Source organism: Micropterus dolomieu, linkage group LG01 (assembly GCF_021292245.1).
Source record: "Micropterus dolomieu isolate WLL.071019.BEF.003 ecotype Adirondacks linkage group LG01, ASM2129224v1, whole genome shotgun sequence".
NCBI classification, from domain to species: Eukaryota; Metazoa; Chordata; class Actinopteri; order Centrarchiformes; family Centrarchidae; genus Micropterus; species Micropterus dolomieu.
Genome location: NC_060150.1, coordinates 46870462 through 46882797, shown reverse-complemented (window position 1 = coordinate 46882797; position 12336 = coordinate 46870462). Strand labels below are relative to the sequence as shown.

The following is a 12336-nucleotide window of genomic DNA, read 5'->3' as shown; positions in this document are numbered from 1 at the left end:
CATTTTGTCTCCATCTTCAAACCAAAAAACTGAGGTCGGATGATTCGGTCATAATTTAACTCCACTGTTTTTATTCAAATGTGAAATCTGCCCCACTACCAGCTGAGTTACCATGAAACTTTTCAAGCACCTGTAGCAGCTCGTTTCTGAGGCTCACAGATCATTTTACTGCATAATTAATGATATCTGACATGATTAATTGTTTTCTGGGAGTTTAGGAGTAAACATCCAGGTGTCATCAATGTCTCTGTTTCACCTACACACAGCGTTTCTCATCACATTCATGTTTCTGGGTCCGTTTATGTGAAAATCCCTCCCTTCAATCCTCATTCATGACACCGTTTGAACTGCTTTTTTTCCCTCGCTCTCCACACACACACACACACACACACACACACACACACACACACCTACACACCTGTAGTAAGGAATATGGTTAAAAAGGCCTCCGCTTCCTGTACTTGTCCTCTGCTAATCCTGTTGTTTGGATTAATGTGTCTCATCTGATGTGATCTGAGAGGAAGGAGAGAGAGAGATGGATGGAAGAGCTGCAGGCTGTGAAGATAAAACAGTGGGGAAGAGGGAAAGGTGAATGAAGAGAGCGAGGAAAGAGAGATGCAGAGCTAAATGACACAAGAAGAGATGAAGAAATCCATCAGAAAGACAGAAAGAGAGAGTGTTTGATGACCAGCGAAAACAGATTTGGTTTCTTCCCCTTCTGCTTCATCACATCGTCGAGGGAAATATTGTACTTTTTACATCACTAAATTTATCCAACAGCAACTTTAGTTACTTTACAAATTAAGATGTCTGTGAAGATTCTCAGTCATCCAGGTCATAGTTATCCAAAGAAAGTTATAAGTCATCACTTCCCAGGAAACTCAAGGAACGTAACCTATTGGCCTCAGGTTAGGATGCCGATGGACGTTCAGTCGTAGCCACGGGTAGTCCTAACGACCATAACGACTGTCGTTACAACAGGCAGGAACACTAACGAACCAGCGGTATCGACGATCCTGGCAAACGACCCCACTGAGGTTAAATAGCTGAGTTTCCCTGCCAGTCAGTCAGAACTGAAGAAGTCCTTTGGATGAGGGACGAGAAACGTCTTCATGTCTTCAACCAAGTCCAGTTGCCCTTGAATTTAACCTTCTTTGGATTTACAAATCAAGACATAAAACATACAAAGAGCTTATGATAGAATATGATATACATATCTACACATTTCCACATTATATATTCATACAAGTACAGCTGAAACAATTAGTCAGTTGTTTTAATATTCGCTGCTTTTCCTTTGAGTGATTGTTATAACTGTAACGTTTGTTTATAATGTTGAGGTTTGGACACAACAAGCATTGTGAAGGTGTCACTTTGGGCTGTGAGTAGTTGTGACAACATTTCTCACTATTTTCTGAATCTTTACAAACCAAACAATCGATCTGTTAATAGAGAAAATGATCAGCAGATTAATCCATGATGAAAATAATCATTAGTGTCAGTTCCATACAAAATAGTTCAAAATGAGCTACAGCAGAAAAATCCTTGTTTACATTAATGTATGAGGAATAATAATCTGATAGAATATATAAAGTGAAATTTTACTGATTACTACTTTAAAGGATATTTTCCTATTATAATCTTTTCAATGCAGGACTTTTACTTGGAATAGAGTATAGTGTGGCATTAGTACTTTTATTTAAATAAAGGATCTGAATACTTCCTTCACCACTGTAAGTACTTGCAGAGATTAGCAGCAGCGGTGTGCACCTGCTAATAAAGATTCACTGATTTGTATTGTCTTTTATGAAGATGAACCAGGCCAATCCACACATTTGTAACTGCAGATCTTTAAAGTATAAGAATTATTTGACAGCAGAAACCTGGACACTTTAAACCCAGTGAGAAGTATAAAAACAAGAAGACAAAAAATGTCTGTTCTTACTTAGGCTGAAAATGTGTTTTATGTTGCACTCCAAATACGTTTCCAGGACCTTTGATGTTGGTAATTTGTAAAAGCTGGAGTTTGTCTGATCACTAATGGCGCTGCCCTGCTGGTCTCACCTCAAATCCAGACCTCCGTTAAGTTGGCAGGTAAAAGGGTATCAAAGCTGTGAGCAGATCAGAGTAGGACGGCTGCTCTTTCATGTTGAAAGGAGCCAGATCGGGGGGGGTTGGGCAACTGGTTGCGAAGGATTAAGTATCAAATCTTGGCTGGAAAAGCCATTGGTTTTTCCAGGAGGAGCTGGGGAGGAGGGCGCCTCACTTTGGTTGTCCTGTGCCACCACTTGGGCCTCGGAGATGCACAAGAAAATGGAAGGATGGGATTCAGGTTTGACCCGTATCTTTGGTTGAACTCCCCCTTTCCAACCTGTCTCTCCAGGTGAGCCCCGGGCTCCAGACTAAGTGCTAGCCATGCTGCGGCAGTCCGAGCCGACTACCAGCACCCTGCACCTGGTTGCCAACGATATGACCGGCATCATGGAGAAGCTGGACACCCGCGAGCTCGACCTGGAAGATGGAGAGTACGACACAACGGACGGCAGCGCCTCAGGTGTGTGTGCATGTTGTCAGTATTTGTCAGTATTCATCTAACATTACTACATATATCTGTCTGATATCATATACGTTTGTACATCTGCAGCGGAGCGCTTGCCGTTCTCTGCCATCTACCACACAGTCGGATTCAAGGAGCCCGAGGCCAAAGTCTTCCTGTCCTCTCCGATTACCGCCAAGATCCTGGAGGTGGAGCGGTTCACCTCGGCTCAGGACCGCTTCAACGTCACCACACAGAGGAGTGTCAACAAGGTGCACAAAGACACGCTTGCCTCCCTGATATTTCACTCTATGCAGTTATAATTTCTCTCAGACGACATGTCAGAAATTGGTGACGTTGCTGTTCTCAAACTCTCACAACAGGTGTAAAATAACTGGGCTGGCCTCCAGTAAGACGGTCAGAGGTTTGGTTGCTCAGTTCATATTCTGTTATTTTGAATCACAAATAATGTATTTTTGTACCTACTAATATTTACATTAAAAAGATGAAACTAAACGTGAAACTTTTAAATGATACTTTCCTAATGAACTACGCTGCGTACCGCATGACTGACAGGATGGCTGCACTTCTCCACCATCAGCCACTATTGTGCGCACAGTTTTGACCTAACCGGTTGAGACTGCGACTCAGTTGTATTGTATTGTCTTTGTCTCGTCGTGGTTGCCTGATGATGGTGGCACATGCTTAAAGCAGCCACAGAGAGTTGAAAACGCTGCTGCTAATATTTTAACAACAAAATGCTGATTCTTCAAGACCTCCAAATGAGGAAATCTTTTTACAATCTAAAGCTTTCATTGCCAATATCTCACCTAAGTATCTGTGCTGTGTGCTCAGTCTATGCCGGCGGTGTTTAAGATTGAGCTGAAACACGGGGAGTTCACGTGGCTGGTGAAGAGGAAAGAGAAACACTTCATGGATCTCCACAGAGAGCTGCGGACGTACAAGACCTTCATGAGGCTGCCGCTGCCGTCACGCAGGTAAACACGCCAAGGCCTTTTTTTTTGTCCTGGATTGGCTCTGTTAAAGCCTCAGAAGGTCAGATTAAGAGCGATGTAAACAGGTGGAGACTGACGTTACAAGATCCAGAAAGCTGCTAAAATCTGCATTAGAAACAAACATTTTGTTATAGTTTCGCACTTAGCGGTCCCGACATTTAAACCGACAACCTCTCCTGTCATTTCTCTCCGCAGTCACACGGTGAAGAGGCAGACGGTGGCGAGGAACGAGGTGAGGGAGATGCCGGCCCTCCCCAGAGGAAGAGGAGAGGAGCTGGGCAGAGAGGATCAAGTTTCCAGTCGCAGGGTATGCCTTTCGTTAGAGCATCTGTCTTTCTCTCTCTTATGCTTTTAGAGAGAGCCTCCCAATCCACCGGACCTCTATGGGATCTTATTTTGGGAATAAATGAGTTTCAGTTGTGCCCTGAAGTAAACACATAATCTTTGTCTATTTTAAAGATAATTTTGCAATTCAAGAAAGTCACAGTTTGTTGTAAAGACTGTGAAAATGCGTAATTAGAAAGACCACAAATCCAAAAAAAAAACAAATGTGACGTCATAAACTTTTCTCTCATTGGCTGAAGACTAACGCCGTCATGCCTGTGTGTTGTGGAGCAGAATGTAAACATACAAGCAACATGGCCAGATTTAATACTTTCCCCCTCGTTCTGACAGAAAGGGGTGACGGCCATGTTGCTGACTTACATTGTGCGAGATGAGAAATGTTGATGTAGGATTAAGATCCCATTGGGTGGAAGCGGAAGCGATGGACTAAGGCGCTCTATACTTGTTGATTTTAATTTTATTGCACTGGCTGGATGATTTATTTAATGTGTTTTTGCTCCAGAAACAACTGGAAGATTACTTGAATAAACTGCTAAAGATGCCGATGTACAGGAGCTACCACGCAACGGTAAGAACAGTCGTGTTAAATGTACTTCACTTCTAAGAAGATGTCGGGAAAATGGACCATAATTTCCTTTGTTTTGCATAGAAACCCTTATTATTCTCTTTCAGATGGAGTTCATTGATGTCAGCCAGCTGTCCTTTATCCACGATCTGGGACCAAAAGGCTTGTAAGAACAACTCTCACCGCCTACTATTAATGTGTAAAGACTGTAATGTAAATAATGTCCTACCTAAAACCTGCATCAGTACAGCAGCTCTCTTGTCCTTCAGAGAAGGAATGGTGCTGAAGCGATCCGGCGGCCATCGGATCCCCGGGATGAACTGCTGTGGTCGCAGCAAAATCTGCTACCACTGGTCCAAACGGTCAGTGAACAACCACAGACACAAACACAGAGAACTGTTTTGTGCTCAAACCTCAACGTAGTCGTGTGTTTGATGTTGCAGAGAAACTTCCATGCTCACATTCAGCTCCATTTCTAAATTAGTGTTTTCAATCATGTGCTGGGGTTTTGGTTCCAGCCTGTTTCGTGCTCTCTGGGTTAAAATATGTGTGTTGTGCGTAGCTGGCTGGTGGTGAAGGACTCGTTCCTGCTGTACATGAAGCCCGACTCGGGAGCCATCTCCTTCGTGATGTTGGTCGACAAGGAGTTCAAGATCTTAATGGACTCCAAAGACACGGAGACCAAACATGGCGTTCGCATCGACAGTCTGTCCAGGTGCGTGACACGTGTACGTTTATATAGCGTAACTTCTACAGTGCTCGTTTCCAAGTCGGGTTACATTTATGTAGAAACTCAGAAACTTCTTGCATGTAAACTTATTGTTCTTTACAAACCACATATTCTGTAAAACAACGTTACATTTAATTTCCTTAAATGAGGCTAAACTCCCTTAAATTTAGTTAGGGGAGTTAGTGAGGAGGAATATACTATTTCTAATATACTATTTTTTATTTTCTGTGTTTATCTGCGCTTACTTCTGTCCTTGTGTTGCTGCCACACCTGAACGCTTTTCTCATCTTGTGTTCTCTTATCTCACGTTTTTAAAACACCTTAATTTGTTTTGGTTTTTTAATTAGATGTTTCCCATAATTAAAACTACCTTAATCTCAAAAGCAAATGTTTGTTATATAGCTCAGGGTCTTTGCCTTCAGAGCAATTGATGTAACTCTAATTCACTTTTATTTTACAAAACCAAACCTCGTCATTAAGTGCAGTCAAAGGCTTTTCAGTTAAGTAACTGACTTTAACGTGCCTTTTCACATTAACACACCATTAATCAGCTACTAAAGAAAACTACCCAAAGCCTTAGAATTATTTAATTAAAGCCGCAGCAATATCCTTGATTTGCTGGATCTAAATGCATCATGTCTTCCTTCTAAACACAATAATTGTCCAGCAGCCAAACATTAAAGAGCTGAGAACTTTTGCTTTTATCGAATGTAATTACTCCCCAAGGAAGTAGAGCAACATTTATTAGTCAATGTATTTGACAGTTTAAATCACGGGAAAACCAATCGGATCATAAGTTCAGCATGAATAATCGGTAAAGATGAAGTGATATTTATATAAATGTGTGTGTGTTTGTGTGCAGATCACTGGTGCTGAAGTGCAGCAGCTACAGACACGCCCGCTGGTGGGGTCAGGCCATTGAAGTATTCATCAAGAAGCACGGCTCGGCCTTCCTCACCGATCACCGCTTCGGATCCTTCGCCAGAGAGGAAGTGAACATCCCCGCCAAATGGTAACCACGGCAAACAACCAACGCTGTCCACTGGTGTTGTATATGTCTTTTAACATTTTAGCTGACGTTTGTCTTCATCCCGTTTTGTTTGTGATTTGGGGTGAAGTGACGAGTGTTAACGAGGAAAACTACTTCACCCTTCGGACCCCGGCGTTAAATTGATGTTAATTAGAGCCAGGCACCGGGGCCAAAAAAAAAAAAAAAGAACGTCTAGATGAAGCCTGGTCCAGCTGGCAGAAAGTGTTCAGAGAGTTTGCCGTTAAGTGTGTGTGTCGCTGGAGTAACCCGACACAAAGAGAGGGAAAGTGAGCCTCACCTGCTCATCACCTGTCTCTCAGCTGGGCAACACTATACTGTCTGTGAGGGTGTGTGTGTGTGTGTGTGTGTGTGTGTGTGTGCAGCACTGAGAGGTTGAATGTACAGAAGATGGACAAACTGAAAAGTGAGAGGGGGAAGTGTTTGTTTGGCTTGTCCTAAAGGGGTGTGTGTGTCCTCTACAGGTATGTGAATGGGAAAACATACATGGAGGACGTGGCCGACGCTCTTGAAGAAGCCAAAGAGGAAATATTCATCACAGACTGGTGGTAAGTGTGTGTGTTTTTATGTGTTTCCTCAAGCTCGAGCACGCTAAGATGAGATTCTGCAGAACAACACTGATGTTCTGTGTGAGTGTTTCAGAGTTCAGTGAGTGCACTTTGCGGTCACCTCTCGGGAGGTTTTCTGGTCAAACAGATCAGTTACAGTCTGAGGCTCAGACTACTGTTATACTAGTACACCCAGAGACACACTTTTCAACACTACATGCAAAGGCAGTGTTTCCCCTACCATTGTTTCGGGGGGGCGACCCTCCCTGAAAGAATGATAAAATATATATGGTTAGGCTGTATACGGACGTGTTTCAGTGAGGGCGGGGCTTAGCGGCTCCTCCACACAGATCAAAGAGAGGTGACGTTAGCTTTTGCTATCGCGCTAACTCACAGAAGTGAAACTACATCGACAGATGCAAGACGCCAGCTTATTGTAGATTTCATTGTTAAAAAAATTGAAAACGTGTTTTGTCAAGCTTTGTAAACAAGGATGCGCGCTGCCCACGTGAGAGTAACGTCATCAGGCCCTCTTATATGGAGGCTGTCAATAACCTTTTTTGATAGGGGACAATTCACAATACGTGTACTGCAACAATGCATTAATTTTGAATTGTCCCCTGTCAAATCCCATAGTATTATAATAGCCTGTTTAACATCCTGCTGTTGCAGTAGCCTACACTTGTGAACTGTCCCCATAAATAATTGTACATGCATTTGAATATATACTGTATGTGCAATTCGTAACATTTTCTTATTGAACTGTTGAAATTTTAAATGAGTACTCTTTCTGATGACAAAAGGTGCTTCAATTGTAAAACACAGAATTCAGAAAACACGTTTCAAAGGGCACCTCTCACTGGTTTCATCGCCCAGTATCTGAAGGTGGCATAACTGTAGCTCCATCAGGAGGTAGTAACTTCAGCGATTAAAAATATTGAAGAGGAACGGAGAAGGTGCCGAACCTAAACAGGCTAAAATTGGTGCGTCACTTTGATGACGACACCACGTGTACGTACCGTGGCTGCTCAGCGACAGTAGTAGTTTCAGGGGGGTCGACCACACAAAAAAATCCTAGTGAAAACACTGAAGTGTGTGTGTCTAAGTGATTTATGGGATCTATTGTATTGGAAGAAGTACTCTTGAGTACAAGGGTAGATATGCAAAAACAATACTCCAGTAGAATTAAACATTGTGCAATAAGAGTTTTACTTGTTACTTTAAGTGTTGGCATTAAACTGTATTCAAAGAAAAGATTTGTCCTGTTTTAGGGGTTTTCATGCTTTCAGATTAATTGAGGAAGGAAGGACCGAAAGAAGAAGAATCTTAATACAATACATTTTTTTACCTTTTCCAGTCAGTCTGAACGTAATTACTGATTCAGGGTCCAAATCTTAACCACAACAATACATAAATACACACCCACACACACATATACATACATTTAAAAAACACCATACAAAATCTTAATAAAGGCAACTAATTTCACAACAAGCAGATTATAAAAAACACTTTCCAATAGAGTGAAAAGAAAACTGCAAAAGGGCAGTGAGTTGAAACAAAGTAAATCAGGAAACGCTCTCAGATGAAAGAATGTTACAAAAAAGAGGTCACTGATTCTTCTGACCTGATTTCCTCCGGCAGCTTGTTCAGCTCTAGTTTTTAGCCGCACCTCGGGAAAAGAGAAAAGACCTCCGCCAGAGGATCAGGCTACGTACTGGCTCGTATGGGACTAAGAGGTCAGATATATACTGTAGCACAGAAAGAGGCCATGAAGAGCCTTAAAAGTCTACAGTAAGATCTGAAATTCTCATTCCTGAATACTGATACTGGGAGCCGATGCAAAGAGGCTAAAACAGGCGTGATGCGATCACATCTCTTGATCTTGTTGGCAGCTGAGGAGCAGATTTTATCCCTTTTTATTTTATTGTATTTTACTAATTTTATATTAATTTTTCATGCTCTTATCTTGTTTTTTTGTATTATTCTTTACACTTGTTAAAGCACTTTGTAACTTGTATTTGAAAAGTGCTCTACAAATAAGGATTATTATTATTATTATTATTATTATTATTAATAGATTTTTGGTGAGGCAGGTGACGAGGGTGTTGCAGTAGTCTAGGCGTGAGGACATAAAGGTGTGTTAAACCGTCTCTGTGTCTTTTAAAATATAAAATAAATAAAAAGAAGTGTGCTGTTTGAGAAAAGAGAATGTGGGGAAGTAGAAAGGACATCGTACAACATAATAGAAATAGAAAATACAGCGTATACATGTGATGTCTTACAGTGTGCGTTGCTCCACAGGCTGAGCCCGGAGATCTTCCTGAAGAGGCCAGTTGTCGAGGGCAACCGCTGGCGCCTGGACTGCGTACTGAAACGCAAAGCGGTGAGCAGGAACGGTTTCTTCATAGGTCTGGGTTTTTGTAGGCTGAAATCACAAAGAGTGAAAGCACGGATAAAAGTCTGGCCTCTATCCAAAGTAAAAAAACAAAACTCTACAACTGTCTTTTTATAGGTTATGTCTTGTTACGTAGAAAACAAGCTAGTCAGGGCTCGAAACTGAAAACAGGGCTTCTGTGAGGCTCTGTTTAGTGTTTTGGTCCAGTAAACACACATTCTTGTTTTGTATTTCAAACAAAAGTCACATAGCAACATTAGTATGTACCTCTGATAATGCTATGCTAGCAGTTTACACCTGCTAAAAGTCTTTATGCTAAGCAAGGCTAAATGCACCACAACTAACAAACTGGGATCAAATTGCCTTAAGAAAACGGGGAACCTCTCATAAACAAACTGCACCATCGTGCCTTTTAAATGTCCAGTGTGAAATATTTCAGAGGATCTATTGACAGAAATGCGATATTATATCCATAACTGTTTTCAGTGGTGTATAAAGACCTCACACAATGAACCGTTATGTTTTTATTAGCTTAGAATGAGACATTTCCTCTTACATTTCAAAATCACACATTGCATATACATATTTTGCAAACATGTTATTGTAATATGGTTATAACAGTTAGTTTGCTGTCCATGCAGAGTGAACTAGATGCCTGCGTGCTGTTTATACGCTCTGATAATGCTAATCCAACACATCTTTGTAGTAGCGTCCATGTTGATTCCACATTTAGACTTAAGAGCACATGAACACACACTGAAATCAGAAGAACGACTTCACAACACAGGATATGGGACCATCCGAGGAGCGTGTGAATGCACTGTGAGCCACTGGTTGCAATTCGCTACCCTCACCACTAGATGTCACTAAAACGTACACACTGAACCTGAAGCAGCAGCCTGCTGGCGGATCAGCCAAATATTGAGAGTCTAAAGATACCAGATCTATCAGGCTGTTGGAGAAATGTGTATGAAATGAAGCACATGATGTTTCCATTAGGGGAAACATCGCAGCCATAAAGACATTATCAGCCTTTGGTTTGAATTTTCACTCACTGCTAACGTCACACACACTGAATGAAGAGCTGTGAGGCTGCCGGTGTTAAAACCAATTACTCTCTCAAAGTCACAGGAACTTGAACTGATATTAAGCGTTTTGTTGTGTCCGCAGCAACAAGGCGTGCGCATCTTTGTGATGCTGTACAAAGAGGTGGAGTTGGCTCTGGGCATCAACTCCGGATACAGCAAGAGAACGCTGTTGCACCTTCACCCCAACATCAAGGTGAGTGTCCAATGTTATCTCCACAGGTCTCTCACACTCTACATGTTTCCTGTCTGAACTTCTTCTCTCCAAAGGTGATGCGTCACCCTGACCACGTCTCCTCAGCAGTCTACCTGTGGGCGCATCACGAGAAGATCATCGTCATCGACCAGTCGGTGGCCTTCGTTGGTGGGATTGACCTGGCGTACGGTCGCTGGGACGACAGGGAACACCGTCTGACGGACATTGGGAGTGTTACACGCGCACAGCTGGAGAAGGTCTCTTTCTCACACACACACACGGCTGAAGTGATTGACGTTAGTGTCACTTGATCATCGTCCAACATGTAGCGAACACAGGATACCTGCACCGTCGACCTGCCCTCTGCTTCTCTGTTTCCCTCTCTCTCACACACACACTCTCTTCTCCTTTTCATTTTTCAGTTTCACCTCAATCAAGAACACGTTTAAGACTTTAATTATTTGCCAGGTCTCAAATATCATCATTCAGATTCCTTTACATTTTGAGGAAAGAAACGTCTTCTTAAATATCACTTTGCTGCTCCAAATCATGCATTTTCATATGGCTGATTTTTCTAATTTTCAGATAAACTGAGGGATTAAATCCTCTTTCAAACAATTTAATTATCTATAATTTTAAAAAACAGGATTAAAACAAAGCTTTAAACAAGGCAACATTTTCTTATTTCATAACACTTTGTCGTAATTTCTCTCTGGCTTCAGTGTTGCTTTTGTGTGGACTTCCCGCAGCTACTAAAACTTGCTGATTATCGCTGCTTGTTTAAATCTTTGTCAGGCTGGAGTTGGCTCTTCCAGCATGGCTTCTCCGGCCAACGGCAGCAGCACCGTTTCCCATGACGACAAGAATGGCGTTTTTACAGTGGCGGACTCAGTGGACCAGCCCAAGCTGAAAAATCATGGCAGGGCGAAGAGGATGTTCAGCATCAGGAGACACCTGCAGAAACACGGGCTCGCTCATGCTAACAGCGACAGCGACCTGGAGAACGAAGAGAGTGAGTCGTTAATTCATTTAAACAGTTAATTTTTTTTTTTTAACAAGCCATCTAAGTTATTACTAAGGATGGGGATCAGTATCCGGTTCTAAAGGGACCCGGTTCCAAAATTTCTCTAAACCCAAAAATCAATGTGTGTGAGCTTATCGATGTTGCTATGGAGACTAGCGGGTCCTATGATGTAACATTATGTCTCGAGCATCAAATCTGATTTAACTTGAAACGGGATGGTCAAGAAAACTAATGTTTATTTATTGATGCCACCGAAAAGGGGCATCAAACGGGCCCTGTGTAGGCTCCTACACACACACAGACACACACACACAGACAGACACACACACAGACACACACACAGACACACACACACACACACACACACACACACACAGACACACACACACACAGACACACACACACAGACACACACACACAGACACACACACACACACACACACACAGACACACACACACACACACAGACACACACACACACACACAGACACACACAGACACACACACACAGACACACACACACAGACACACACAGACACACACACACAGACACACACAGACACACACACACACACACAGACACACACAGACACACACAGACAGACACACACAGACACAGACACACACATACAGACACAGACACACACAGACACAGACACACACAGACACAGACACACACAGACACAGACACACAGACACAGACACACACACACACACACATAGACACAAACAAATTTAGGTTGTCCCTGGTAGAATTATTCCTGATGCTTTTCTTTCAGTTACTTATTTAAATTAATTGTTATTATTCCAGCTCTCGTGGCTGTGCTGTGTTGCTTATTTAGTGT

The 12336-nt window shown here is 42.3% G+C and overlaps 1 protein-coding gene across 1 annotated transcript in view; it reads left to right on the top strand.

Moving 5' to 3' along the window:
- Positions 1–12336, top strand: part of LOC123984118 (phospholipase D1-like) — a 39187-nt gene that overhangs the window by 18471 nt on the left and 8380 nt on the right. Inside the window, exons 2-15 of the mRNA XM_046070847.1 lie at positions 2384–2554; positions 2645–2808; positions 3392–3534; positions 3748–3859; positions 4400–4465; positions 4570–4628; positions 4732–4824; positions 5025–5177; positions 6055–6204; positions 6705–6788; positions 9093–9174; positions 10357–10467; positions 10542–10724; positions 11263–11479. Coding sequence (XP_045926803.1) covers positions 2416–2554; positions 2645–2808; positions 3392–3534; positions 3748–3859; positions 4400–4465; positions 4570–4628; positions 4732–4824; positions 5025–5177; positions 6055–6204; positions 6705–6788; positions 9093–9174; positions 10357–10467; positions 10542–10724; positions 11263–11479 — 1756 coding nt within the window. The 5' untranslated portion in view covers positions 2384–2415. The remainder of the gene's footprint in view (positions 1–2383; positions 2555–2644; positions 2809–3391; positions 3535–3747; positions 3860–4399; positions 4466–4569; positions 4629–4731; positions 4825–5024; positions 5178–6054; positions 6205–6704; positions 6789–9092; positions 9175–10356; positions 10468–10541; positions 10725–11262; positions 11480–12336) is intronic.